At 39.3% G+C, this 26,370-nt stretch overlaps 2 protein-coding genes and 2 long non-coding RNA genes across 11 annotated transcripts; 1 reads left to right on the top strand and 3 right to left on the bottom strand.

The window, feature by feature from the left end:
• Positions 1-1,342: 1,342 nt before the first annotated feature.
• Idh (isocitrate dehydrogenase [NADP] cytoplasmic) lies at positions 1,343-4,164 on the bottom strand. 2 transcript variants are annotated; one of them, XM_071705662.1, is made up of 3 exons: positions 3,793-4,164; positions 3,531-3,698; positions 1,343-3,108 (listed from the first exon to the last, which is right to left on the bottom strand). In XM_071705662.1, the coding sequence occupies exons 2-3, from the start codon at positions 3,543-3,545 to the stop codon at positions 1,897-1,899; spliced, it is 1,227 nt and encodes a 408-aa protein (XP_071561763.1). In that variant the 5' UTR covers positions 3,546-3,698; positions 3,793-4,164; the 3' UTR covers positions 1,343-1,896. The 2 variants fall into 2 exon arrangements, with proteins under 2 accessions (XP_071561763.1, XP_071561760.1); XM_071705659.1 differs by having other exon boundaries at positions 3,531-4,164.
• Positions 4,165-12,384: 8,220 nt separating this feature from the next.
• LOC139772189 (uncharacterized) lies at positions 12,385-23,593 on the top strand. Of its 5 annotated transcripts, XR_011718076.1 has the most exons (10): positions 12,385-12,521; positions 12,663-12,768; positions 12,868-12,992; positions 13,245-13,367; positions 16,569-19,726; positions 20,304-20,562; positions 20,650-21,073; positions 21,195-21,388; positions 22,106-22,632; positions 22,729-23,593. It is a non-coding gene; the product is annotated as an uncharacterized lncRNA (long non-coding RNA). The 5 variants fall into 5 exon arrangements; XR_011718073.1 differs by lacking the exons at positions 12,385-12,521; positions 12,663-12,768; positions 12,868-12,992; positions 13,245-13,367; positions 16,569-19,726 and adding an exon at positions 19,762-20,236; XR_011718074.1 differs by lacking the exons at positions 12,385-12,521; positions 12,663-12,768; positions 12,868-12,992; positions 13,245-13,367; positions 16,569-19,726 and having other exon boundaries at positions 20,135-20,562; positions 22,106-22,391; positions 22,478-22,632.
• LOC139772187 (cytochrome P450 6k1-like) lies at positions 13,490-16,957 on the bottom strand. 3 transcript variants are annotated; one of them, XM_071705666.1, is made up of 6 exons: positions 16,444-16,957; positions 15,750-16,193; positions 15,375-15,568; positions 14,848-15,139; positions 14,595-14,731; positions 13,490-14,356 (listed from the first exon to the last, which is right to left on the bottom strand). In XM_071705666.1, the coding sequence occupies exons 1-6, from the start codon at positions 16,955-16,957 to the stop codon at positions 14,318-14,320; spliced, it is 1,620 nt and encodes a 539-aa protein (XP_071561767.1). In that variant the 3' UTR covers positions 13,490-14,317. The 3 variants fall into 3 exon arrangements, with proteins under 3 accessions (XP_071561767.1, XP_071561766.1, XP_071561768.1); XM_071705665.1 differs by having other exon boundaries at positions 13,490-14,731; XM_071705667.1 differs by lacking the exon at positions 13,490-14,356 and having other exon boundaries at positions 14,519-14,781.
• Positions 23,153-25,719, bottom strand: LOC139772188 (uncharacterized). The gene is made up of 5 exons (XR_011718071.1): positions 24,865-25,719; positions 24,512-24,756; positions 23,806-24,090; positions 23,514-23,554; positions 23,153-23,406 (listed from the first exon to the last, which is right to left on the bottom strand). It is a non-coding gene; the product is annotated as an uncharacterized lncRNA (long non-coding RNA).
• Between the last annotated feature and the right edge of the window lie 651 nt (positions 25,720-26,370).

Here is a 26,370-nt window from a genome sequence, read left to right on the forward strand (position 1 = left end):
CGCGGGTACTTTGAATGTACCGGGTGTACCCGCGCCGCATCCGATCGTTGTGACGCGCGACGTAAGTCGCGACTGATTACGTAAAACGAGAACTCGGACCTCGGACTCTCGCATAATGCAGGAATATTTTATAAAAGGTTTCGAAAGGTCAATGAATTCTCCGCGATTTATTAAGCTGATTAATGCAGGCAGGACTATGTGTCTTACTGACGGACCCGTCACGTTAAAAAGTACCGAGTCACTGTTGAAATGTTCATTTGTAATTCTTTTTACGTCTCCGTATATTTAATTTAACTTGACTGATTTGACTTTCGCCGATAATTAGGGAGACTTGGGAAAATTGTATCTGCTTCCCAAAGAGGAAGTCTCGTCTTTGCCAAAATAAATGAAATAAAGTCAATGAATAAGTAACGATTGACTCATATGTAGAAAAACTATAGAAATTTAAATCAATCAATTGTATAATACAATTCTTTTTGTGCACTTTCGAGGCTTTAAAAATTGAAATTTCTCCGCACTTCAACCGCTCTTCTGATTTATTCTAATTGTTGGAGACTATTCTTAGGACGACTTCGATTCGAACCCCGATTAACTTAATCGGCGATTAATTAATCGTCTCTAATCTTTTTTTTTTTTTAATGACAAGAAACTAATAATTCTATTCGTGTTAACGAAATGATTATTTGATAAGTTAATCGGAGTTTGGTCGAAGTCATTCCTAATCAGCGTACAAGTGTCAAGGACCTTTCACTTTGACAGATTCAAATAGATCTGATCAGAGACTGCTGATCTCATTAGCGTCCATTCTCTCATTTCATAACTTGCCGATAACGTAAAGACAGGAATCGATGTAAATGTCTCGCTATATACGTAACTCCATAAATTATTCAAACGTCGAAGATAATTATGTTTTCCATCGTTCTTTGCTTGGATTGCGCAGAATTAAAATTCCTAACTCGACGTTTAGCGTAACATTCGTTCATCCCGTGGGTGAAATTAAGTAATCTCGAGAATTGATAACTGATAGCAAACGTTACGAAGTTGTTATTCGCCACGTGATAGATCACGCGATGTAATTTTTTGTAAAGCTTCTTAAAAATACGATGCTGTGTTGATACCGATGCAAGTTTCAGTATTTATACGCATAATACACCTTGAAAATGCGATTGGATCGTAATGTCAAGAAAGTGTAAAGATTTAAAAAGAGGAGAAGTTGCTCTTACAAGACCAAAAAGTTTTCCTTTTAATCTCCCGAGGGTTTCATTTTACCGAATTATGCTCATTTAATGTAGAACGATTCACAAGTTATCTCAATTAGTGTATGTATAATGTTAAATTAGTCTTGTGATTAAAAAAAATTTATTTAAAGATCTATACAATTGTTCATATAATATTATTCGCTTTCTCTGATCAATTAGTGCTAAATTTATCTGCTCATTAAATTACTCCGTTCACTCGCGATGTATTCTACATTTATGATTTTAGAATGCCACGATAAACGATAATTTACATTATACCATCGATTGTTTTGCCGAGTTGAATAATTGGTCCAATCATCAGCTAGTATCTCGTTAGTATTATCTCGCCTTTCATATCTATTGCACGGCCGTCGTGGAAAATATGAGGCAATCGGCTGTTCATGACGCTTTGCGAAACGAATGGTCTGATTAATGATAATCGAAGATAAATCAAACGCGGTCACGTTATGCAGCGTGAATCCAAGGATGATTTGATGTAACTGTAAGCGACAATCTTATATGCGTGTAATTATATATAATATATGCTTGAAGTCTAGCTTTTTTCCCCCGCAACCACGTAAATATATCTTTCTTTTCATTACAACGCGACGACTTAATACTTGGCTCGTAGACCACACTCTTCATCCTCGTCGACGAGTCATGCTTTGAGCTGTTTCTTCAGATTCTCAGCGAGCTTGTTCATAAACTCGAACGTTTCGAGGTAATCGGACCGGGTGACGTTGTTCATGCCCTTGATGCATATGGCGAGATCCTTGGTGAGGAAACCAGCCTCGATGGTGTCGACGCAGACCTTCTCCAACGTTTCGGCAAAGTGTCGCAGACGCGCGTTGTCATCGAGCTTGGCGCGATGCAGCAACCCGCGGGTCCACGCGAAAATAGAGGCGATCGGATTGGTGGACGTCTCGTTGCCCTTCTGGTACTGACGGTAGTGACGGGTGACGGTACCGTGGGCGGCCTCGGCCTCGATCGTGCGACCGTCCGGACATAGGAGGACCGACGTCATCATACCCAAGGAGCCATAGCCCTGTGCCACCGAGTCCGACTGTACGTCACCGTCGTAGTTCTTGCACGACCATACGAAACCACCGTCAGACTTCATGGCGTAGGCCACCATGTCGTCGATCAACCGGTGCTCGTACCATATCTCCTTCGCCTCGTACTGCTGTTTGTATTCCTTTTCGTAGATCTCCTGGAATATGTCCTTGAAGCGACCATCGTACTTCTTCAGGATCGTGTTCTTCGTGGAAAGGTACAGCGGATAATTGCGGGATAACGCGTACTGGAATGAGCTGTGGGCGAAAGCGCGAATACTCTCGTCAGTGTTGTATTGAGCCTGGGCGATGCCGGGACCTTTGAAATCGTGGACGGTGTGCTGGATCTTCTCGCCGGACTCGCCGGTCCACGTGATCTCCAGCTTCCCGGGACCCGGCACCACGAAATCCGTGGCCTTGTACTGATCGGCATGCGCGTGCCTGCCGATAATGATCGGCTCCTTCCAACCGACCACCAGACGCGGTATGTTCTTGCAGATGATCGCCTCACGGAACACCGTGCCGCCCAGGATGTTCCTGATGGTGCCGTTCGGGCTCTTCCACATCTGCTTCAGCTTGAACTCCTCCACGCGTTTCTCGTCGGGCGTGATGGTGGCACACTTGATGCCGACGTTGTAACGTTTGATCGCCTCAGCGCAATCCACCGTCACCTTGTCGTTGGTGGCGTCGCGATTCTCGATACCCAAGTCGTACGTATGCAACTCGATGTCTAAGTAGGGCAAGATGAGTTTCTCCTTAATGGAATCCCATATGATGCGCGTCATTTCATCGCCGAGAATGTCGACGACTGGACCTGCCTAAAAATTGCAAAATATTTGCAATATTACTTGAGAATAAGTACAAGAGTACTTAACAAATCCTTCTCTTTCTAGACAGTTTTTTGAAATAGATCAGTTTTATTTTATAAATTAATATTATTTAAAGAAGAACACGTCTCTTTTTGGAAATTCTATAATGCATGTATCGTTAGATTTGAATTTAAATATTTATTCCTTAGTATTCTCCTAAAATTTTACAATTAGCGATAACATTCGTGCAGCTTTGAGTGCAGATTAAACGTAACGTGATCGGTGTAAAGTCCACTTTCCCATGCCCTTTCCCCGAGGCGATGAAGAAACGCCGAAATACCGGTTTTAAATCTCTTCTTCCACCCTCCAAACGTCCCAGACGAGGCAGCACGATTATGAAAAGCAGGCAGTCAGTTTTACTTCGTATTTACCTTTATTTTAGCCATTGTCGCGAACGAGGCGCCGAGTGTCCTCGCGAATTGTTCTATCGACGACGAATTTCGCAGCAGGTGACGACGATGACGATCGGGTTCCCGCACGACGAGCGGGGATGACGACGACGATGACGTGACACCGTGGTAACTAGCCGACTCAGCCGACTGCAACGAGCGTACAGTCCTTATAAAATGTGCGTACGGCTGGAGGGCACGGTGGGGCGCAAGCATGGCAGCTTTAAATGTGTGTGTCACCCACCTCTTCACCTGTGTACGTGTACTCCTTAATATTTCCTCCTCCCCGGATATATCCCCTTCCCGCCTGTTGTTCTCTCTTCTTCCTTTTCCTCGCGCCGACACTCGGTTACTTTTGTTCTTAGATCAATTGTTGACGCGACGAACGGCGCGGAGTGTTTTAAGCCTTTAAAGCTAGATCGATTCGGGATCGCTGATAAGACGTAAGACGGAGCAGTTATCACGCGCGGAAGTCACATGCTCGAGTCTTGGGTGTTTGCGCGCAACCCGACTCCAGAAACCGAATCCTCAGCTCGCGCGGATTAAGCTAAACGAGTCTTTCTCTTTCTCTCGTTCTTTCTCATGCCGCGAGCGAACGCGACGCGACGACGCGACTGACCGGCGTCGGGGATGGTCGGGGAGAGGCATGTGCGCCAATGTGCGCCAATGTGCGTCAATGTGCGTCGCGTCCCGTTGCACGCTATCGGTTCGTATTTTTACAGAGGATGTATGTACGAGATGCATCGACATGACGTATGCACTTGCGGTCTTGCTGATCTGTCGATATTCGTTTTCTCGACCTTGAGATTTTACGACCCAACTTCGCCGAGACCCGCCGGAACGGAACGGGTCGTAAGTAAGACGTGGTAATACGGGTCTCGTCCCGTCGACGCTATTTCAAGACATCCCATGCACCGGCTGTCGCTTGCTGCCGCTATACGATCTACGATCAAAATTCGAAAATAAAAGGCAACGTGAGCCACGCGGTCCGTTCCTTTTTTCTTTTCAAAATCACGGCGCGTTTTTAGCAAGAAATTTCACCTCCCAGGCTGCGTTCGGAAACGTCACCCGAGTGCACACGAGTATACTCCCTTCTTTTTCTATCTCAGCAAGTTAAGGCTATAATACACAAAATGCATAGCGTAGCATAAGCATAGCACAAGACCGCTGGACCAATGAGCATCCAGCATAATGTCGCCATATTAATTTACGTAAGATGCTCATTGGTCCAACGGTCTTATGCTATGCTTATGCGACGTTATGCATTTTGTGTGTGACGGCCTTTAAGGCCATCGCACACAAAATTGCATAGGCTGCATAAGCATAGCATAAGACCGCTGGACCAATGAGCATCTTATGTAAATCAATATGGCGACTTTATGCTAGATGCTCATTGGTTTAGCGGTCTTATGCTATGCATATGCAGCCTATGCAACTTTGTGTGCGAGGCCCTTTAAGGTCAACGCACACAAAATTGCATAGCATAGGGCCGGTTTCACCATCTCCGATTAACTGTAACCTTCGATTAAACTCACTCTTCGTCTCTTTCTAGGGAGACAGTTAGAAAGAGATGAAGAGTGAGTTTAATCGAAGGTTACAGTTAATCGACGTTGGTGAAACTGGCCCTTAGCATAAGCGTAACATAAAACCGCTAAACCAATGAGCATCCAGCATAAAGTCGCCATATTGATTTACATAAGATGCTCATTGATTTAGCGGTCTTATGCTACGCTTATGCCAAGCTATGCATTTTATGTGCGATGGCCTTTAAGCGGAAAGCACACACTTCTGCACAACGCATAATGCGTAAGCATAAGAAAATTGATTGGTCCATACACATGTGCATAAGGAAATAGACCAATCAATTTTCTTATGCTTACGCATTATGCGTTGTGCAGAAGTGTGCTCTCCCCGCTTTAGGCTGCGTTCCCACTATACGCGTCGCGCGTTACGTCGTCTGTCGTTATCCAATCAAAACGTTTAATTTTATGACCCGTGCCGATGTTAAGGCCCGTATTCATAGCCAGTTTTACAGATGTTAGCCTTAAATTGATAGAAATAAACCTTAAGTCGTAGGCAAATAAACCAATCTTCGATTACTTTAATGTGAGATAATTTTTTAAGAGCAGCAACAGTAGTTGTCGAATCTTGCAAGAGATGGCGAGCAATCAAACAAGGACAGATGTCATTTCGTTAGACAAAGACAGATATAGGGAAAACAAAATTAGAAAGGTTGACATTATCGACATCGAGGAAGTTCGTCTGTCACTGCAGGATCCCCTTAATGTGAGATAATTTTTCGTTTTTTTTCGTTTTTAAGACTAATAATAAACCAACAAACGCTAAAATTAGACCAACAATCATCAGCAAACGATTACGCATCGATTAGGCTTTTTTTAAATTAAAAATAAAATTTTTCCGGCTAACTTAAGGCTAATTTTTCTTTTTTAATTTAAAAAACAATTAAGAACCAACAAACGTTGTAATTAGGCCAACAATCACCACAACGACCAACAAACGATTAAAAAAAAAAAAATTAATAAAGTCGAAGTTGACCGGCTAAGTTACGGGAGGTAGTCGAGCCGGGAGCCTTCGAATCCGGCCGAATGCCGAATCACGTTCGGCCGCTCTCGCCGCCCGCCGCCGCGCGTCGGCGAGGCACGCGGCACGCGGCACTCGGCAGTCGGCACCTCGGCCTCGGCCTTGGCAGTCGCAATACCGCGATCGCGACCGTTGAATGAGTCCGCCGATTTCGCAGCAACGTACGTGCAAAGTCGGCGCGCGGACGATCATTTCCATCGGCGAGACAGCCTTGATACTTGTTTTGCCGACGCTCGGAGTACCCTCACCTGCGGATATTACTCACAATCAGTCATTCTCCCGATAAATTTCGAACAGGTGTCAAGTGTTTGTGCTCCGTGCCGTGGGTGCTGATTCGGAACGCGCGCTCGTTCGTGCGATTGGCATTCCTGCTCCTCGTTTCGCGGGAATAATCGACGAGGCGCTCAATAATTTGCATCAAGTGTGTATCAAGTGTCGTGAATGAATTAATGTGTCGCTCGCTCGAGACGGAGATGTCGAGGGCGTCGAGGCGAAGGTACCTCGTACGGCAATTGCGAGTCGTGACGTGTCGTGAGTGATTTGTAGTTTCGTCGTGATATTCGCGGGCGATAATCGCTCGTCCCGGCCCGGGCCGCCATATGTCGCTGGACCATCGAATGTGCGTGGCATTCATTTACGCGGCATATCTCGAATCGTGTCGTGCTTTGAACGTGCTGTGTGCTGTGCCGGAATTGTCGTGCGATTATCCCCGATTCTTTTCGAAGAGCGGAAAGAGGGCCGAGTGACAACGTGAAATCGTATCGTGATTCAAGTAAATGATTCAAGTAAATAGCACGCTGTGATACAACGATACAACGCTCGTTCGTGAATATTTCTTATTTTTGTGACTCGTGTATTTCGTGCCGCGTATAATCGCGACTCCTTATCGTGCAAAGCATGCATTAATAGTACTTACCTTCGCGAGATTTACGTGCTCGATACCGCGGCGTAATGTGCATACGATATTCAATCTTAATTGTGGTTTTGTTTAATCAATCTTATGTTACCTGTTTTTATATTACTACAGAGTAAAGTACTTCCTTCCCATGGGTACGACCTTGGCGAGGTGGGAAGGCCCAGTACCCAGTACGAGGATTTTACCCAAGCAAAACTCTTGTTCTGCTTGGATAAAAATTCAAAGACGGGGAAGCTAACGTACCCTCGTCCGCCGATTTAATTGAATAAACGAACCGCAGCCGGTTCGTCGCGTTTGCTTCGGGAGTGCCGTTCAAGTATAATCGGACTAAAGGACTTTTTTAAACGGGAGTGCCGTACAGTATCGCGCGAGAAAGACTTTTAATGAAATTAGTCCGCGCGCGATTGTAGTTTATTATCCGCGAGTGTTTCTCGCGAGTGTCCTGTGCGCGATGAGAGGAGGAAGCCTGACGTCCTGAGAGGAGGAGGAGGTCTGAGAGAGACATCGGGCCCCGGCGGAGCAACCTTGGGGTAAGTATCATCTTTTATCTGCATAAAATTAATAGTTTTTCCTCATTTATTCGGAGTTTTATTTCGATAAGCTAAAACTAATTAGAAAAAAAGAAATTATTTAAAATTTTATAAAAATTTATTTTTGTAAATATTTTTTCCGGAAAATAGATAATTATATCAGTGAATCTAATTGAAAGACGAATTTAGATGCGCGTAAAATTATGTGTATTTTTTGAAACATTTATCATTTTCAGCGCCTCTTTAATTTATATCTTTCGTTTTTGTTACAGTATCATCGTAGTTACGTGGCCGAATTACTCCGCCCGTTGCGCATCGGATCGGTGAGTGACGAATTTTTTACAATAATATGGGGTAACGAATTTGTGAGACCTATATTAGATATATTTATGTATTGTATCCACATAATAGTACTATAGATAAATGCGACTTCTTACAAATTCGTTGCTCTAAAATGGATAGACTAGATCAGACTAGGCTAAATAATTAATCCTGGAGCATCATCATTATTTATCGATTTATTGTGCTTACGGGAGAATGCATCCATAAGCACATACGTTATGTCGATGCATTATTTATTAATGCATCTAATGTTATTTGTATCGCAGAACATGCGAAGTATACCAGTCGCCTGAAATTTATAGGCAATTATTTAAATTTGGCAAATATACACGGAGAAAAAAATAATGTTGTATCAACAGCCTGAGTCTAATTGGAAATAATCTTGTTAATTCAATACATTATGCTTTTGTTTTAATGAAATAAAACAAGATTATTTCCAATTAGACTAATGCTGTTGATACAACATTATTTTTTCTCTGTGTATATTTTATTGAGGACGAGCATGGCCTAGTAGACAGCGCACTGGTCTATTGAGCCAAAGGTCCCGGGTTCGATTCCCGGTAGAGCTAGAAAAATTATATTCGCTCGTTCTCCTCTTCCGGGAAGATATAATCACGACGATTTTTATTAGAACGCGATTAACATAAAATTCTTTCATTTCTTGATAATATAATTCTGTTTTACTTTCCATTGCTGCTGTGTATTAATTCTTGGACGAATACATTAATTACGCGTATCATTGTAAAATTAAAAGCAAAATTAAGTCACTTAATTAAGATTTTATTAACGATCCAACGTAGTTGTTTATTTTTTTCCGATATGATTAACGCGCGCTTATTAACGATCGCAACGATTCGTAATCAACCGCAACATTATAATCATCTACCGGCGCTATGACACGCGGCGCGACCTCCCCCCCTGCTCGCTCGACCGTATAAATCGGCGCGTTGTCTACCGGCGGCAGTGACACGCGGCGCGACCTCCCCCCCTGCTCGCTCGACCGTATAAATCGGCGCGTTGTCTACCGGCGGCAGTGACACGCGGCGCGACCTCCCCCCCTGCTCGCTCGACCGTATAAATCGGCGCGTTGTCTACCGGCGGCAGTGACACGCGGCGCGACCTCCCCCCCTGCTCGCTCAACCGTATAAATCGGCGCGTTGTCTACCGGCGGCAGTGACACGCGGCGCGACCTCCCCCCCTGCTCGCTCGACCGTATAAATCGGCGCGTTGTCTACCGGCGGCAGTGACACGCGGCGCGACCTCCCCCCCTGCTCGCTCGACCGTATAAATCGGCGCGTTGTCTACCGGCGGCAGTGACACGCGGCGCGACTTCCCCCCTTGCTCGCTCGACCGTATAAATCGGCGCGTTGTCTACCGGCGGCAGTGACACGCGGCGCGACTTCCCCCCTTGCTCGCTCGACCGTATAAATACGCGCGTTGTCTACCGGCGGCAGTGACACGCGGCGCGACTTCCCCCCTTGCTCGCTCGACGCGGTGTTAGGGTCACTCGTGGTGGTTTTAGCCGGTAGGCTGCGGGGAAATGGCGGAACTTTAATGTTCTGCTCTCCGCAGAATCCGGCACTCCCCCCGCCCCGCCCCGGGGAAGGGGGGGTCTTCCTCCCGAAAGGGGGGTCACTGGTCACTCAAACCCCGGAAGAATGGAGGCACTCCCCGACCAGTGGTGCTCCCCGATCGGTGGCACAGCCACCGTGACTGGTTGCCACTGCTGACGGGTTGCCTCCAGGACGTCGTGGGGATTCCAGTGATGGAAGATTTCCACCACGTAAAAAGAAAAAAAAAAGCTACTTAGTTAAAACGTAGGGAATAATTTTTAATTCCTTTCAGCAATTACATTTCCATTAAGCGAGAAGAGTCAAGAAACATTTTGACTATATTGCAAAAACGTTGTAAAATTGATGCAATATAGCTGAAATGCTTCTTGATTTTTCTTGCTTAAGGGATGAAGTCACACTGCATTGCCACGAGTCTCAATGTGGCTCGAGTCTGCAAAAGACATCACGCTTGAAAAAAATTAAGCGTGTAAAAAATTTTGTCTGCTAAAGACATCACGCTGATAAAGTTAAGCGTGTAATAAATCTTCCCTCCAGGGGGTGGGGGGAGTCCTCCCGGACCCTTTAGGGGCACGGGGGAGCCCTCCACTACGGGTTTTGCGCACCCGGAGTACCCGAGCACACAAGTACCGCAATCTACGGCAGCCCTACGGGTCTGTCGTGGACCGGGGAGTCCTTTTAAGGACTCGCGAGGTAAGCGGCCTCTATAAAAAGTCCGCTCGGCTGGTCGGAGCCGTGAGAGAGGAGCTTAGGCTCTCCTAACCGACCTAAGGGAAGGAAAACCCTGACAGAAAACCTCCTAAGGGTCTGCCTTCGGCGACATCACGCTTTTCTCCAGTAGTGAGCGTGTAACAAGTAAATCCTCCTAAGGGTCTGCCTTCGGCGACATCACGCTTTTCTCCAGTAGTGAGCGTGTAATAAATAAATCCTCCTCCTGTCCGCCTTCGGCGACATCACGCTTTTCTCCAGTAGTGAGCGTGTAAAAAATAAATCCTCCTCCTGTCCGCCTTCGGCGACATCACGCTTTTCTCCAGTAGTGAGCGTGTAAAAATAAATCCTCCTCCTGTCCGCCTTCGGCGACATCACGCTTTTCTCCAGTAGTGAGCGTGTAAAAAGTAAATCCTCCTCCTGTCCTGCCTTCGGCGACATCACGCTTTTCTCCAGTAGTGAGCGTGTAAAAAGTAAATCCTCCTCCTGTCCTGCCTTCGGCGACATCACGCTTTTCTCCAGTAGTGAGCGTGTAAAAAGTAAATCCTCCTCCTGTCTGCCTTCGGCGACATCACGCTTTTCTCCAGTAGTGAGCGTGTAAAAAGTAAATCCTCCTCCTGTCTGCCTTCGGCGACATCACGCTTTTCTCCAGTAGTGAGCGTGTAAAAAGTAAATCCTCCTCCTGTCTGCCTTCGGCGACATCACGCTTTTCTCCAGTAGTGAGCGTGTAAAAAGTAAATCCTCCTCCTGTCTGCCTTCGGCGACATCACGCTTTTCTCCAGTAGTGAGCGTGTAAAAAGTAAATCCTCCTCCTGTCTGCCTTCGGCGACATCACGCTTTTCTCCAGTAGTGAGCGTGTAAAAAGTAAATCCTCCTCCTGTCTGCCTTCGGCGACATCACGCTTTTCTCCAGTAGTGAGCGTGTAAAAAGTAAATCCTCCTCCTGTCTGCCTTCGGCGACATCACGCTTTTCTCCAGTAGTGAGCGTGTAAAAAGTAAATCCTCCTCCTGTCTGCCTTCGGCGACATCACGCTTTTCTCCAGTAGTGAGCGTGTAAAAAGTAAATCCTCCTCCTGTCTGCCTTCGGCGACATCACGCTTTTCTCCAGTAGTGAGCGTGTAAAAAGTAAATCCTCCTCCTGTCTGCCTTCGGCGACATCACGCTTTTCTCCAGTAGTGAGCGTGTAAAAAGTAAATCCTCCTCCTGTCTGCCTTCGGCGACATCACGCTTTTCTCCAGTAGTGAGCGTGTAAAAAGTAAATCCTCCTCCTGTCTGCCTTCGGCGACATCACGCTTTTCTCCAGTAGTGAGCGTGTAAAAAGTAAATCCTCCTCCTGTCTGCCTTCGGCGACATCACGCTTTTCTCCAGTAGTGAGCGTGTAAAAAGTAAATCCTCCTCCTGTCTGCCTTCGGCGACATCACGCTTTTCTCCAGTAGTGAGCGTGTAAAAAGTAAATCCTCCTCCTGTCTGCCTTCGGCGACATCACGCTTTTCTCCAGTAGTGAGCGTGTAAAAAGTAAATCCTCCTCCTGTCTGCCTTCGGCGACATCACGCTTTTCTCCAGTAGTGAGCGTGTAAAAAGTAAATCCTCCTCCTGTCTGCCTTCGGCGACATCACGCTTTTCTCCAGTAGTGAGCGTGTAAAAAGTAAATCCTCCTCCTGTCTGCCTTCGGCGACATCACGCTTTTCTCCAGTAGTGAGCGTGTAAAAATAAATCCTCCTCCTGTCTGCCTTCGGCGACATCACGCTTTTCTCCAGTAGTGAGCGTGTAACAAATAAATCCTCCTCCTGTCTGCCTTCGGCGACATCACGCTTTTCTCAGCAGTGAGCGTGTAACAAATAAATCCTCCCCCTGTCTGCCTTCGGCGACATCACGCTTTTCTCAGCAGTGAGCGTGTAACAAATAAATCCTCCCCCTGTCTGCCTTCGGCGACATCACGCTTTTCTCAGCAGTGAGCGTGTAATAAATAAATCCTCTGTTAGGGTCACTCGTGGTGGTTTTAGCCGGTAGGCTGCGGGGAAATGGCGGAACTTTAATGTTCTGCTCTCCGCAGAATCCGGCACTCCCCCCGCCCCGCCCCGGGGAAGGGGGAGTCTTCCTCCCGAAAGGGGGGTCACTGGTCACTCAAACCCCGGAAGAATGGAGGCACTCCCCGACCAGTGGTGCTCCCCGATCGGTGGCACAGCCACCGTGACTGGTTGCCACTGCTGACGGGTTGCCTCCAGGACGTCGTGGGGATTCCAGTGATGGAAGATTTCCACCACGTAAAAAAAAAAAAAAAAAAAAGGGACCTAGTTAAAACGCAGGTAGGGAATAATTTTTAATTCCTCTCAGCAATTACATTTCCATTAAGCGAGAAAAGTCAAGAAACATTTTGACTATATTGCAAAAACGTTGTAAAATTAATGCAATATAGCTGAAATGCTTCTTGATTTTTCTTGCTTAAGGGATGAAGTCACACTGCATTGCCACGAGTCTCAATGTGGCTCGAGACTCCTATCTGACCCGGAGGTGGGGGTGGATTTTGCGGCCGGAACAGCATGAAAGAAAGTGGTGAGTGTAATTGATTTTCACGTACTATGTCACTTATGTCCAAAAATTTTCTATCTCTTCTGTCTTTACTTAATCGAATCGTTCATTTGAATGTTTCAGAAAATAACGACGCAGAAGGTGACATCGGAGCAGCGAGGGAATCCTGCGTAGCTGACATTCCGAGCACTCTGAGAGGAGGAGGAGGCCTAGGATAGGCATCGGGCATCGGCGTACCAACACTTCTGGTAAGTGTTACTTTTTATTTTTTTTTAAGATATAGAATCCCTCTTTGTGCTTATTCAGTTCTTACATTAAACCGTGTTTCGGAATTTAAATTAGTAAAAAGAAATATTTTGAAAAATTTGATTCAAGTTGATTCTAACGTAGAAACCTTTTTCGAAGAAGTAATTTAAAATATAATATTACTCTGAATAACGAATAAGATGTTCGATTCGCGTGACACGTATTTAATCGATTCGATTATTTTTATGTTACAGAAAATGTCCACGCGGGAAGGAGCAACGTTGCTTCGCATCGAGGGAACACGAGGGACATCCCGAGCAGCCTGAGAGGAGGTGGAGGCCAGGGAGAGGCATCAGGCGCCGGCGGAACAACATGCGGTAAATATAATTGGTTTATATATATTGTGTTTCGCGGAAAGTTTAATTAATCGGTTTTTCAATCGAATAGTAGGTTTACCATTTGCGGTTAGGAAATATAAATAATGTTCTCTTCTCATAAATATTTGATCACGACTATTTATTATACTGTATTTTTGTCCTCGCGTTATTATTTGTTTTTCAGTTCTGTCCAAGGTCTCGTCTGTAATCGTAAGTTCATTGAATGTTGTGTCTATATCTTCTTCACTGTCGCTGTCTCCTTCTTCCTCACTTCGTTCTACCTCCTCTTCTTCCTCGGAGTCGCCATCGTCAGTAACTTGATCTTCCTGGTCGTCTTTCGGTTTGTCGTCGTTGGTTCTTTCCTCTGTAATTTTCGTGTGGTCCTCGCAATAATTTACATGCGTAGGCTTATTTTGATAAATCTCATAATTTTCACAATCTCCTGTTAAACTATTTAGTATTTCTAAAAGATTAGATGGTACAGTTATTTGTGAATTTAAAGTATTTATATTTTCATTGTCGCTAATTAAAGAATTCATGTCATTGTTGTTAATGTTTTCTAAGGATGTTTCTATTTCAAGTGTTTCGTTTTGAGTGTTATTTATAATGTTTGACGATTCTAAAGGTGAAGATTCAGTATTATTTATCTGATTTATTGGATCATTGTGCATTTCTAAAGATTCATTATTATTTATCTGATTTATTGAATTATTGTGTATTTCTGCATGGACTATGTGTTCAATAAACGGCGGTTCTTCTAATTTTTTCTTAGTAAAAGGTATGCTTTCTCCTTCCGATTTCTCTGCATTACGTGTTTGCATTCCTGTAACTACCGGCTCTGGTTCTTCTATCATCATTCCCCTTCTTGGCGAAACTGGCAAAGGTTTAGGATTAGCATTTCTTTGTCTTGCTTCATCATCTTCTGGGCACTCTTCTATTAATTTTTATATTTAATCATACAGATTTCTTATCAAAACACTGATTGCGTCCTTAAAGTAAAAGGATAATTGTATATTTATTTTAACTAAAAACGTATTTTGTTCTAAATAACATTAGTATTAACCCTTTAGGGGCCACACATCGATCCCGTTCGTCCCTGATGAAAGTTTTTTACTTTCTTTTAGTTTTTTTATTTTTTTTAGTTTTTTTAGTTTTCTTTTTTGACTGTACATAATTATGTACACAGCCCGCTAAAGGGTTAATTTTCTGGACCTTGAGATATAATACATTGTTTAATGGCACTGTCATGGGTCCTCTTGGATCAATTTTTACTGGTATCGAAGTTTTCTCGCACCGTGTCACCTTGTATTTACTCAATATTATAAGCAGGACTAACCTCGTTTGAACAAGTCCGAATTTCTCGGCTACAAAATATATAAGTGTATGTAGTCTATATTATGTTGATGAAGAAGAACTGAAGAAATATGTATTAATATCTTAATGTAGGATATAGAGATTATATTAAAATCGATTTTCTTACCCATACAAAAACGTTCGCCTCTTCCGAATGGGATATAGACGTCTTCCGGTATGTTACGTTTGTTCCTCTCGTTAAATCGCTCCGGATCAAATATATTAGGATTGCGGAAATATTTTGAATCATAGTGTAGGCCAAGTAACGAAACGTAAACCGGCGTACCCTCCTCAATTACGAGATTGTGCTCCGGCACTTCATAATTTTTCTTAGCCATGTAATTTAGGAATCCCAATGGCGGGTACATTCTCAAAGTTTCTGAGACCACCATATCGAGATACGGTAATGACGTTTGTATCTAGTAATAATAAACAATGCATAACAATAATTTTTTATTTAAATTAGAATTGCACATAGTCAAATTTTAAGGTTTTCTCTTAATTTTTAGTTCACTTTCTCTGACTTAAAATATATTTTCTTTGCATTATAAGTCATAAATGTATATACATTAAATTTAAAATTATATATCACTAAAAATAATTTACAAAAATAAAAAAATTACGAAAGAGACTCAGCGGATGATAGTCGCATACCATGCTATGTGTAACTCTTCCATTGGATTTCTTCAGTACCTCGAGTATTTCATTTCTTAGAGTGTTCTGAATTTTAGGTTGCAATGCGAGTTCATACAACGCGAAGGCCACAGTCGTTGAGATGGTTTCAAAACCAAATAAGAAGAAACTAGCTGCTTGTGCCAAAAGATCATCCTCTTCGACATGTCCAAGGTCTGAAATTTAATTCATCTATAAAGTTCTAAAAGCTTTTGATACTTGCCGTGAATAAATTCGTTTCTCATGATTATTGATCAAACATGACGGTTACTCTGATTTTGTTATCGCAAGCCGTTATGTTACACATCTTTATTTATTCTTTTATATAAATTATGTCAAAGTAATTATTTCGCTTACCGAAATTTTCAGTGTATGTCCATCCAGAAACATTCCACTTGATGTCGACTAGAATATCGATGAGGTCGTATCTCTTATAATAACGCGGGTGAGGATCGATTTGAGGAATGAAAGGAGGCTCAGGATACTCATCTTCGTCATATTCCGATATATAGTTATAGCGATCCCGCATTGTCTCCCAGAAAATTTTGCGCATAAAATCGGATGTCTTCTTACCGAACACTTTTAGTTCAAGAAAACGAGTTAGATTTGGTAGGAAGAATATTGCGAGCATCTTCCAGGTGCGCCTATAATTATTTTCTAACATCGTTTTGGCATGTCTGCTGTAATCGGAGTCTGGATTTTGAAACGTGTTCACGTCACCGCGTCCAAAAGCAATGCTCCATATCACATCCATGGTAAATTTTGTACTTACATCCATTACGTCCATTATTTGTCCATTACCTGCCGGCAATGTTATCAGTTGATTAAATCTGTTTAGCCTGCAGATATTATACTGATTTTCGCATTTTATATTATATTAGAAGAGAACAAGCAAACATCTACGTGTGCATTAGAGTAACATAAAATATCTTAATACTACAAAAATTTTACAGATGATTGTAATTATAGTCACAGTCTTTATCTTGTTTCCTCGTCTTGTTACATTTCTTAATTTCAAGGATTATTTAAATTAATATACCCTCCAACTTACCATTTAATTCCAATGAGTCAAGATATTCATCTAAATGCTTTCCGCATTCTGGCATCAGGTCAAATGTATACGTATGTACATCATTGTTATGAAAAAATTGCATTATTCTGAATTTCCATTTCAAGTGAGATTCTCTCGTGAAGAAGAGATTGGCGTAACCAATACGATCCTTTGGATCGGCCGAGGAGTATCGATTGTCAAAATTAGAATCTGCTGTGAGGACGTGCCGAATGACTGTGCAATCGCGAAGCAACAAGAAGGGCTTGTTAAAAATGTAGAAACCTATATAAGGTACATCCTTCTTTCGCTCGTAGAGTTCTTTTAGAAAGTATGATGGGGATTTTTTCAGGAATAGACACTCTTTGAAATTGCCAAAGAATGGCGTTGGCGGTATTTCCAGAACGCCTCGTTTTTTCCAGTACTTGAAATTGCGAGTTATGTAGTAAGCGATTCCAATGAGAATTATAAGAATTCCTATGCAATCCAGGACCCAGTACTCCATTATGAACGCCATTTCGCAGTTTCTCTCTAAAAATATATTTCTTACATTTGTATAGTTAAAGAGAATGTAATATTTTAATAATTTACGAGATTGAGGAGATATTAGTATATCATTAAAAGAAAATAATGGTTAATCGATATTTAAAAAAAATGCTTTTGGGAACTCTAAAAATATGGGCAATTGCTATTTAACAAAGACACAAATCATTTTTTCTGGATATCTGTTGTAACATGATTATTTGATTCTATTCATTTCCAAATTGTTTTGTTAACGCGATGTTTGTAATTTAACTTCCCGCGGAATTCGATTTAGTTTCTTATATGCGTTTTAGCTACGTATCTGATTTCTAAGAATATTAACCGGTAACGAAAAAAGTATAGCCTTTGAAAGTCTAACGCGATTAGTTGTGCGTGAGTTAACGTTATGTAATATTTAATTAATAATTTAATATACAAATTGTATACGTTTCGGCTCAATTTTGAGCCATCTTCAGCGACGCGGTGATGGGTAAATTAAATAATCTTAAGCTTTCCGACGAGCATAAAGTGAATATATAAAAATTGAACAAAAATAAGAAATACGCTCTTTATATATATATATATATATGTATATATATATATCATATTCCAAGCTTAAGGAAAATAAGAGCAAAATGCCGTTGTTAAAGTGAGAGATATAAAATACAAAAATTAACTTTAATACAAACATAAATACAAATTACAGACGTTTTGGTCTCAAGCTTTAGACTCTCTTCAAAATGTAACAATTAAAATTTGAAACAATATAAGAGGATAGGGCTAGCGAACAAAGCTGGGTATACGTGCTTAAAATATGTATTATATGTATTTCAGTAAACTGAAAGAACACATTTTCGACCTTCAATACGATCATCTTCAGTGCGCAATATACCGATAAGAATTATCCCAACGGAAAAACTTGAATTAATATATCGGTTTTTAATTAAGTTTTTTTTTATAATTAAGAATTGAGCCGATAAATTACATGTGTATTTGACTTTATTGAGAGACATTAAGAGGTTCTCAATAAGGTCAGATACTACACATGTAATTTATCGAATCAATTCTTAATTATAATGTAAGATTTTAACTTAAGTTTTTTCCGTTGGAATTCAACAATTGTCTATTTTCCATTGGATAATTCTTATCCGTATATCGCGCACTGAAGATGATCGTATTCAAGGACGAAACGTTTGTTTTTTCAATTTACTAATTTATAATACATATTTTAAGCACTTATACTTAGCTTTGTTCACTAGCCCTATCGTCTTATATAGTTTTCAATTATGCAAACTTTGTAATATTTACTATAATAAATTAAAATTCGGTTATGATCTTAAAACGAGTCGTCAATAATAACGCATATAAAGTGGAAATGTAGACATGTACTTTAAATCAGTGGTTAGGACGCGAAATTTGTGAACAAAATCACCCGTGGCATTGACTGCTGACTTATAAATCAGAGAGAAAAGACCAAAGAAATTATCTAATAAATATAGTAACTCGTAAGTGTTATATGATAATGTGTAATCTACTTACCAAACAGTCGACTTCGCAATAGTTACTTCGCAATAGTGTTCGAATTCGATACGAGACAATGCTTTCTGTGTAAGATTGGCGCACCGACTGAAGATTTAGCTTCGGTTACAAGGTGAAAAGGATACTAATCTAATATGATGAAGCATTATATGTATAAAGGAAAGGAACTGGTCAATAAATAAAACAAGACAATAAATAAAGACAAATAGAAGATGTCAGTTATGTGGAAGTCTCTTGGTGAATAATCATTACAAAGATCTAATGTATCCTCTTGTAGGTTAATGCCATTATTTTGCACTTTAATGTAAAACATTTCAGAGATACTTTTGCCCATTTGATCTATGTTTTAAACTTTTAAAGCTAGAGGGTAGTGGCAAACAAGGGAACTTTGCAAAACTGTAAATTCTGTATAGCATGCCAATAATTAACAGTCTCCTTTGGGAAATATTAGTAATAAATTTATTAACAATCTTCTTGATCGTATATAGTTGCTCATAAGAATTTCGCATTATTGTACGCATACCGAATGTTGCATATGTAATTACACGTCGAAAAGAAATATTGTATATAATTTTATTGCATATTATATTTTTAATTGTATAATGTAACTTTTCTAATGTTGTATATATGTATATGGTAAAGTTTTGTAATAAAATTTTTCTGTACACTTTATATTTTTAATTTTATAATGTAACTCTTTTATAACGTTGTATGTATTTAAAAAATATATATAGCGAAATAAAATAAATGATAAAAATGTAAAAAAACGTATTGTAAATAAAAGAGGACCGCCGATCGGAATTGGCGGTGGTGGTGGTGGGCCTCTATAGGTTGATCTGTTTCTATCGGATGTATCACATCAGATAAAAACAGGTCACATCTATATATATATATATATATATATATATATATATATATATATATCAGAAAATATTTAAATACTTTAAATTTTAAATTTTAATTTATATATATGTACGATTTAAGGAGTTAATAGTGTAATAATAACTGTATAATAATCAAGGTAAATAGCGCGCCCGAGCGTCTGTGATTGTGATATCCAGTAAAATAAAATGTCACGTTTGTAACTTAAAAAAAGTCGCAATGCGCGCCATTTTCGATAATCGATACAAAGCACGAGTGACGAGAGTCTCTTCCGGTTTCACGAATCTCCATCTCCATTCAAGGATGCCAGACTCGCGGTTTTTGCCAGCTACTGCCACCTCCCGTAAGTTAGCCGGTCAACTTCGACTTTATTAATTTTTTTTTTTTTTAATCGTTTGTTGGTCGTTTGTTGGTGATTGTTGGCCTAATTAGAACGTTTGTTGGTTCTTAATTTTTGTTTAAATTAAAAAAGAAAAATTAGCCTTAAGTTAGCCGGAAAAATTTTATTTTTAATTAAAAAAAAGCCTAATCGATGCGTAATCGTTTGCTGATGATTGTTGGTCTAATTTTAGCGTTTGTTGGTTTATTATTAGTCTTAAAAACGAAAAAAACCGAAAAATTATCTCACATTAAAGTAATCGAAGATTGGTTTATTTGCCTACGACTTAAGGTTTATTTCTATCAATTTAAGGCTAACATCTATAAAACTGGCTATGAATACGGGCCTTAACATCGGCAGAAAATCGCGAAAAGATCAAATGGTGGTTCCCTTGATTTTATCAGTCGAAATATTTGCATTTTACTTTGAATATTAGAGATTAAATCAGTGTACAACAGCTTTAACGTGCACTGAGTGCGTACCAGCTCTGCCAGTGAAAAACGCTATAAAGAGGATTTATATCTTATTTTTTCTTGCATAGATAAACAGAATGTTATCGGAAAGTCATCTAAGCATTTTGAGAAGAATCTTCGGAAAGATGAACGTAGAAACCAATTGTTGCAATTAAGAAGAAAGAAGCGCGAGCAAGTATTTGCGCAGAACAGAAATCTTGGTGGTTTTTCTTCGTCACCTGTTCTTATCTGCGTATTATAAAGGAATATGTTTTGATATATATTCCTTTATAATTTATGTTACACGGTTGCACCTGTTTTACAAAATCTTCAAGGTTCAAATAAAAGGTAAAGTTATATATTTCTTTATAATGCATATTTAGTGTTACTTTGTTTTTACTGTGATCGAGTTAATAAAAGTGTAACTTTTTTTAGGTTGGTTCAGCAGTTATAGCTATATTTTCTGAAGATAGAGCTCTTTATCGAGCGGAAGTTGTGAATATTGATACGTGGAAGGATGCATACGTAGTTCAGTACATAGATTTTGGAAATTGCGCAATCGTAGATCAATATAATATCTATTCTGTCGAGAAGAAATTTATGCATCTGCCTAGATTAGCAGTGCAGTGTTCCTTAAAAGATATCGTACCTAATAATAGTAACTCGAATTGGTCTGAAGTGGATAGTAACGCGCTCGATAATTGCTTCAGTGCTGATAAATACGAATGCATATTCCATAGTTTTAATGACGATCAATATATAATTTCATTAAACCATGATGGACAAGATGTGAGTAATATTTTGGTGCAAAAGAATCTTGCAGCCTTTACTACAAAAACCTCGACTGAAACAATCAGTGGTAAGAATTATTTCAAAATTCATTTATATTCCGATGCACATTTATAACAATAGTTATGCATTTCATATGTTAAATGCCAGATTATTTGACACACTTAAACATTATATTTTTTATATTTTAGCTCCAGAAACACATGATACAGAAGTAAAAGAACTCAATGTTATAGAAAGAGTGGACATAAGCCTCTTGAATGGCCAAACTCTCAAAACGAGAGTTTCTAATGTAAAAAATACAACCTAGTTTTATGTTCAGCTTCCATCTGCTTCAAAATGTGAAAGCATTGTTGATCAATACATGGCTAATAAAGATACAAAGGTATTATTTAGTACAAATGCATTTCAGCCACGAATCATATTCTGTCATATATTGCTCATAAACTTTATGGAAAATTAGAAAAGTAACTTCTCATTTTCTAACAACCATGAACTAACGGCTTGTCTTATTCACAAGCTATGATATCATTATTTAATAATTACAACAAAATCCATATATTTAAATTGTAATTTAATTGTAATTTAAATTGAAATTTCTTCAATTTCTTAAATGATTAAACAAATTCTAAGATTCGAAAATTAAACAAATTAGAAATTACTCATATTATTTCTTCAACTTTGATTCTGAAATATAATATATTACGGTGATGGAAAAGAATTTTATTCATGTATTTAAAAATTTAATATATCGTTAACACAAATGACTAACATCATGAATCTGGTTCATCCTATAACAAAATTTATATCTAGCCCAACATTCCTGAATGAATCGAATCGTACTTTCTGAAACTGTAGTAATATTTATAATTTCGACTTTATAAAATAAAATGTCTTAAATATCATTGCACGATGTATGGTATTAACAGATAAATAATTAAAAATTGATTGTAACAGTATCATAATGAATGTTTCATCATAATGTTCAAATTTCCTAAAATAACAATAACTTAACATTGAAAAGAGCTTGTACCTTCTCATTCAGCCTAACGATCGTTCGCATGAACTCAAGCGAATCTTATTGATAAGAAGTTAATATCAGGTGATGCCGCGATTATCAACTCGCGAGTTATGTCTTGGCACGGGTTGTTTAGTCTATACAAATGGAACATGGAAGCGAGCTGTGGTGATTAACTGTACACGGTCCGTCGGGTTTGATGTAAAGTTCATTGATACTGGGGCATACGATGAAATCCTGAATGATGAGAGTGTACATAGACAGATATTTACAAATATTTCTACAGGTTTTATTGCTTCCACGATGCGAGTTAATGCCATATATCATGTTGCAATACGAAATTGTCATATTGGAACTGTTGAAATTATAAGTAAATTATGAATATGTATAAATAAGAAACTTGTAGTTTTGATATTCATTAATTCCCATTATTAATATGACAATCTAATGATCTAGGCTTTAGCTCTACCTGGAGAGCTCGTAGTCATGCAGAACCAAGCGTTAGAATGCTCCCTACAAGATGTGCCAGCGTCGTCCAACGTAGATAAACAATTGAAGGAACTCGAAGGCAAAGAAGTGTTAGTCTATGTGGAAGAAGTCAATAATAGCAGGTTTGTATAAATTTTACGCTGCAGTTACAAATATATAAGTAAGTTTCAAATAAATATTAACATTTTCTTGGATATTACCATCTTTTGTTCGTATAGACTTATATCGTAAAATTATACGATCTATCCGGCAATGGGATAATGAATACTGAGGAGAAGATACCACCCGTATGTCCGATGCCTATTCTAAGTTCAACTCACAAGGTCTCGGTGTCGTATGCGGATCATTCTACCAATATCTGGTTGCAACGGTATTCGGACGTGGATATTGAGACTAAACTGTCGGAAGATCTTCAACAGTATTACACTAATTCTGGTCAAAGACTCGAGCCAGAGGTACATTTATTATGCGCAACGAAATATTTAGACGACGGTCAATGGTACAGAGGAAGAATCGTTAGTCTCACCGAAACAATGGCCTATGTTAATTACATTGACTACGGCAACACTGAGGAAGTTGCTCTAGACTCGATCATGATTTTGGAACCGCAATTTTATGAACCCTATCAATTAGCCATAAATGTATCGTTATCTGTATCTTTTATTGGCACTGAGGCTGAACAGAAGGGCATATTACAAGATCATTTGATGAATAAAGATTTCTCGGCTGTATTTTACAACGTACACAAGAAGTGGATCGTCGATCTGATCGAAAATGAAGAAAAGCTCAGCGATAGATTCCGCAAGGGTTCAATTTCAAACTGTTTCATAAATCTTTTTACAACTGGGATGCTCTCTTCTGGTGGCACGGCAATCTTGCGTGGCATTTTGTCGAATCTATAAAGCAATTATTTTATTGTACTTATGTAAACATATCATATATACACTACACGTAAAACCAAAGTAACACTAAATATGCATTATAAAGAAATATATAACTTTACCTTTTATTTGAACCTTGAAGATTTTGTAAAACAGGTGCAAGCTGTAACATAAATTATAAAAGAATATATATCAAAAAATATTTCTAGGTGCAATTAGCATGTTTATATTAGTTCTAAATAATAGAAAAAAAGTATGCATACACACACATATTAAAATAATCCAAATATCATAAATAATAAAAAGATTTTCAATATTTGTCAAAAATGAAAATATACGTTTAAATGTATGCATACATTTTAGTTTTATTAATAAAAAAATGTAAAACTATATATATTATTTTTTTATACATACTTTCTGCAACTGAAGGAAGAATATTAAAATACTTTGTGCGGCTGATGGATGAACGTGAAAATCCAAAAATATAAAGATGCGAGTCAATATCCAGTAATCCATCACATTCAAATGAGACTTTCTCGGCCAAAAGATATCTTTGTAAAACAAACTTCTTTGCTTTTGTGATCCAGCACGCCGTAACATATTTAAGCAATTGGCTGCAGTGTCCAATTCAAGAACTTTTTCTTCGGAAATCCATTTTGAAATTGCATGTTGCACAGATTGTTTATACTCTTGACGTTTCTATTTTACCGTTTAAAACGTATCAAACAATAATCGATGAGTAACACGTTTGACATGCGCAATATAAAATTTACAAAGAGTAAACTCTTCACAATAAAGAATGAATTAATTTCTATATTCTATTCTAAGATTTTTAACACTTTGAGTGCCATGTCACCCATATCTGGGTGTCATCTGCTAGAAATTTCCGCAAAGGTCGTCCATTTGTGAGTGACGGTCTTATTTATCCAATTAAAAATAATTTTACTAAATATTTAAGACGTTAAACAAATAATGTAAATTTTATTAAGACATAAGAAAAGCAATAAAATATTAAAACATATAAATCTTTGGAGCAAATATAGAAATTAATCAATTCTTTATTGTGAAGAGTTTACTCTTTGTAAATTTTATATAAAGTGTTAAACGTATCATTACTTACCTTAATATGAAGTCTTTGAATATTATGCACTGCAATTATTGTAGAAGGTAAACCTTGAGCAAGGCAAGACACGATAATTTCCTTGTCTCAATCGCCTATAATATCTCTGCGTACCATCGTTTGCTTGACTCGCGACAGAAGTAACAAAGAGTAACGTGGTAGCAACTTTGGCTGCATCTAATGTTGCTAAAACGTCACCCATCGATGGTACGATGATAGAAAACCACTGTTTCAGTCTTGGAACACTAAATTAATACAAATACATATATATATATATATATAATATTAACAAATTTTTAATTTACCTCACTAATAATAGAATAAACAAGTTCTTTTCCTGCTTTATAGCGTACCCAATATGTATAATGCCATTTGGACTAGTAGCAACATTAGCAGTTTCGTCCATGTTAGTTACAGCAGATACAATGTTCTTTAAATTGTATCTGCTGTAACTAATTAACAATGTCCACGTCACTTTGCAACGGTATGACCCAGATAAGAACAGGTGACGAAGAAAAACCACCGAGATTTCTGTTCTGCGCAAATACTTGCTCGCGCTTCTTTCTTCTTAATTGCAACAATTGGTTTCTACGTTCATCTTTCCGAAGATTCTTCTCAAAATGCTTAGATGACTTTCCGATAACATTCTGTTTATCTATGCAAGAAAAAATAAGATATAAATCCTCTTTATAGCGTTTTTCACTGTCAGAGCTGGTACGCACTCAGTGCACGTTAAAGCTGTTGTACACTGATTTAATCTCTAATATTCAAAGTAAAATGCAAATATTTCGACTGATAAAATCAAGGGAACCACCATGTTTCTTGATCTTTTCGCGATTTTCTGCCGATGTTAAGGCCCGTATTCATAGCCAGTTTTATAGATGTTAGCCTTAAATTGATAGAAATAAACCTTAAGTCGTAGGCAAATAAACCAATCTTCGATTACTTTAATGTGAGATAATTTTTCGGTTTTTTTCGTTTTTAAGACTAATAATAAACCAACAAACGCTAAAATTAGACCAACAATCATCAGCAAACGATTACGCATCGATTAGGCTTTTTTTTAATTAAAAATAAAATTTTTCCGGCTAACTTAAGGCTAATTTTTCTTTTTTAATTTAAACAAAAATTAAGAACCAACAAACGTTCTAATTAGGCCAACAATCACCAACAAACGACCAACAAACGATTAAAAAAAAAAAAAATTAATAAAGTCGAAGTTGACCGGCTAACTTACGGGAGGTAACTGGGCCTTAGAAGGAGAAATGAGTATACCCGTGTGTACCCAGGTGACGTTTCCGAACGCAGCCCCGGAGGTTCCACTTTCCAATTGGCGACAGTTTTATACCTAGTTTTGTGATGTAAAAATGACAGGTGTGGCATTGCGCATAATGGCGGCCGAAGAATAGGACAGCCAATCAAACTTTGTCCGGAACACGGAGACCGTGGTCCGAAATGTCGCACCACATTCAAATGTAATAACATTAGTCAAGGTTCGTGACAAAAAATTCCCAATTCCCAAATCCCAAATCCCAATTCCCAATTCCCAAATCCCAAATCCCAAATCCCAATTCCCAATTCCCAAATCCCAATTCCCAATTCCCAATTCCCAAATCCCAAATCCCAAATCCCAAATCCCAATTCTCAATTCCCAATTCCCAAATCCCAAATCCCAAATCCCCTGTATCTTGGGACGAGGTGAAAATTACAAAAGTGAGGAAATTCACTAGAGAATCTACAATTTCATTTGTCGAAATCTAGTAAATCTGTTCACTTTTGTAATTTTCACCTCGTCTCAAAATACAGAATCGACCTCAAGCTCAACAGGGTCTTCTTTCCCCTCTAATTTTTCCAAGCCC

Source organism: Temnothorax nylanderi, unplaced genomic scaffold (assembly GCF_030848795.1).
Source record: "Temnothorax nylanderi isolate EJ_2023f unplaced genomic scaffold, tnyl_v1.0 TNYL_tig0047_pilon, whole genome shotgun sequence".
NCBI lineage: Eukaryota > Metazoa > Arthropoda > Insecta > Hymenoptera > Formicidae > Temnothorax > Temnothorax nylanderi.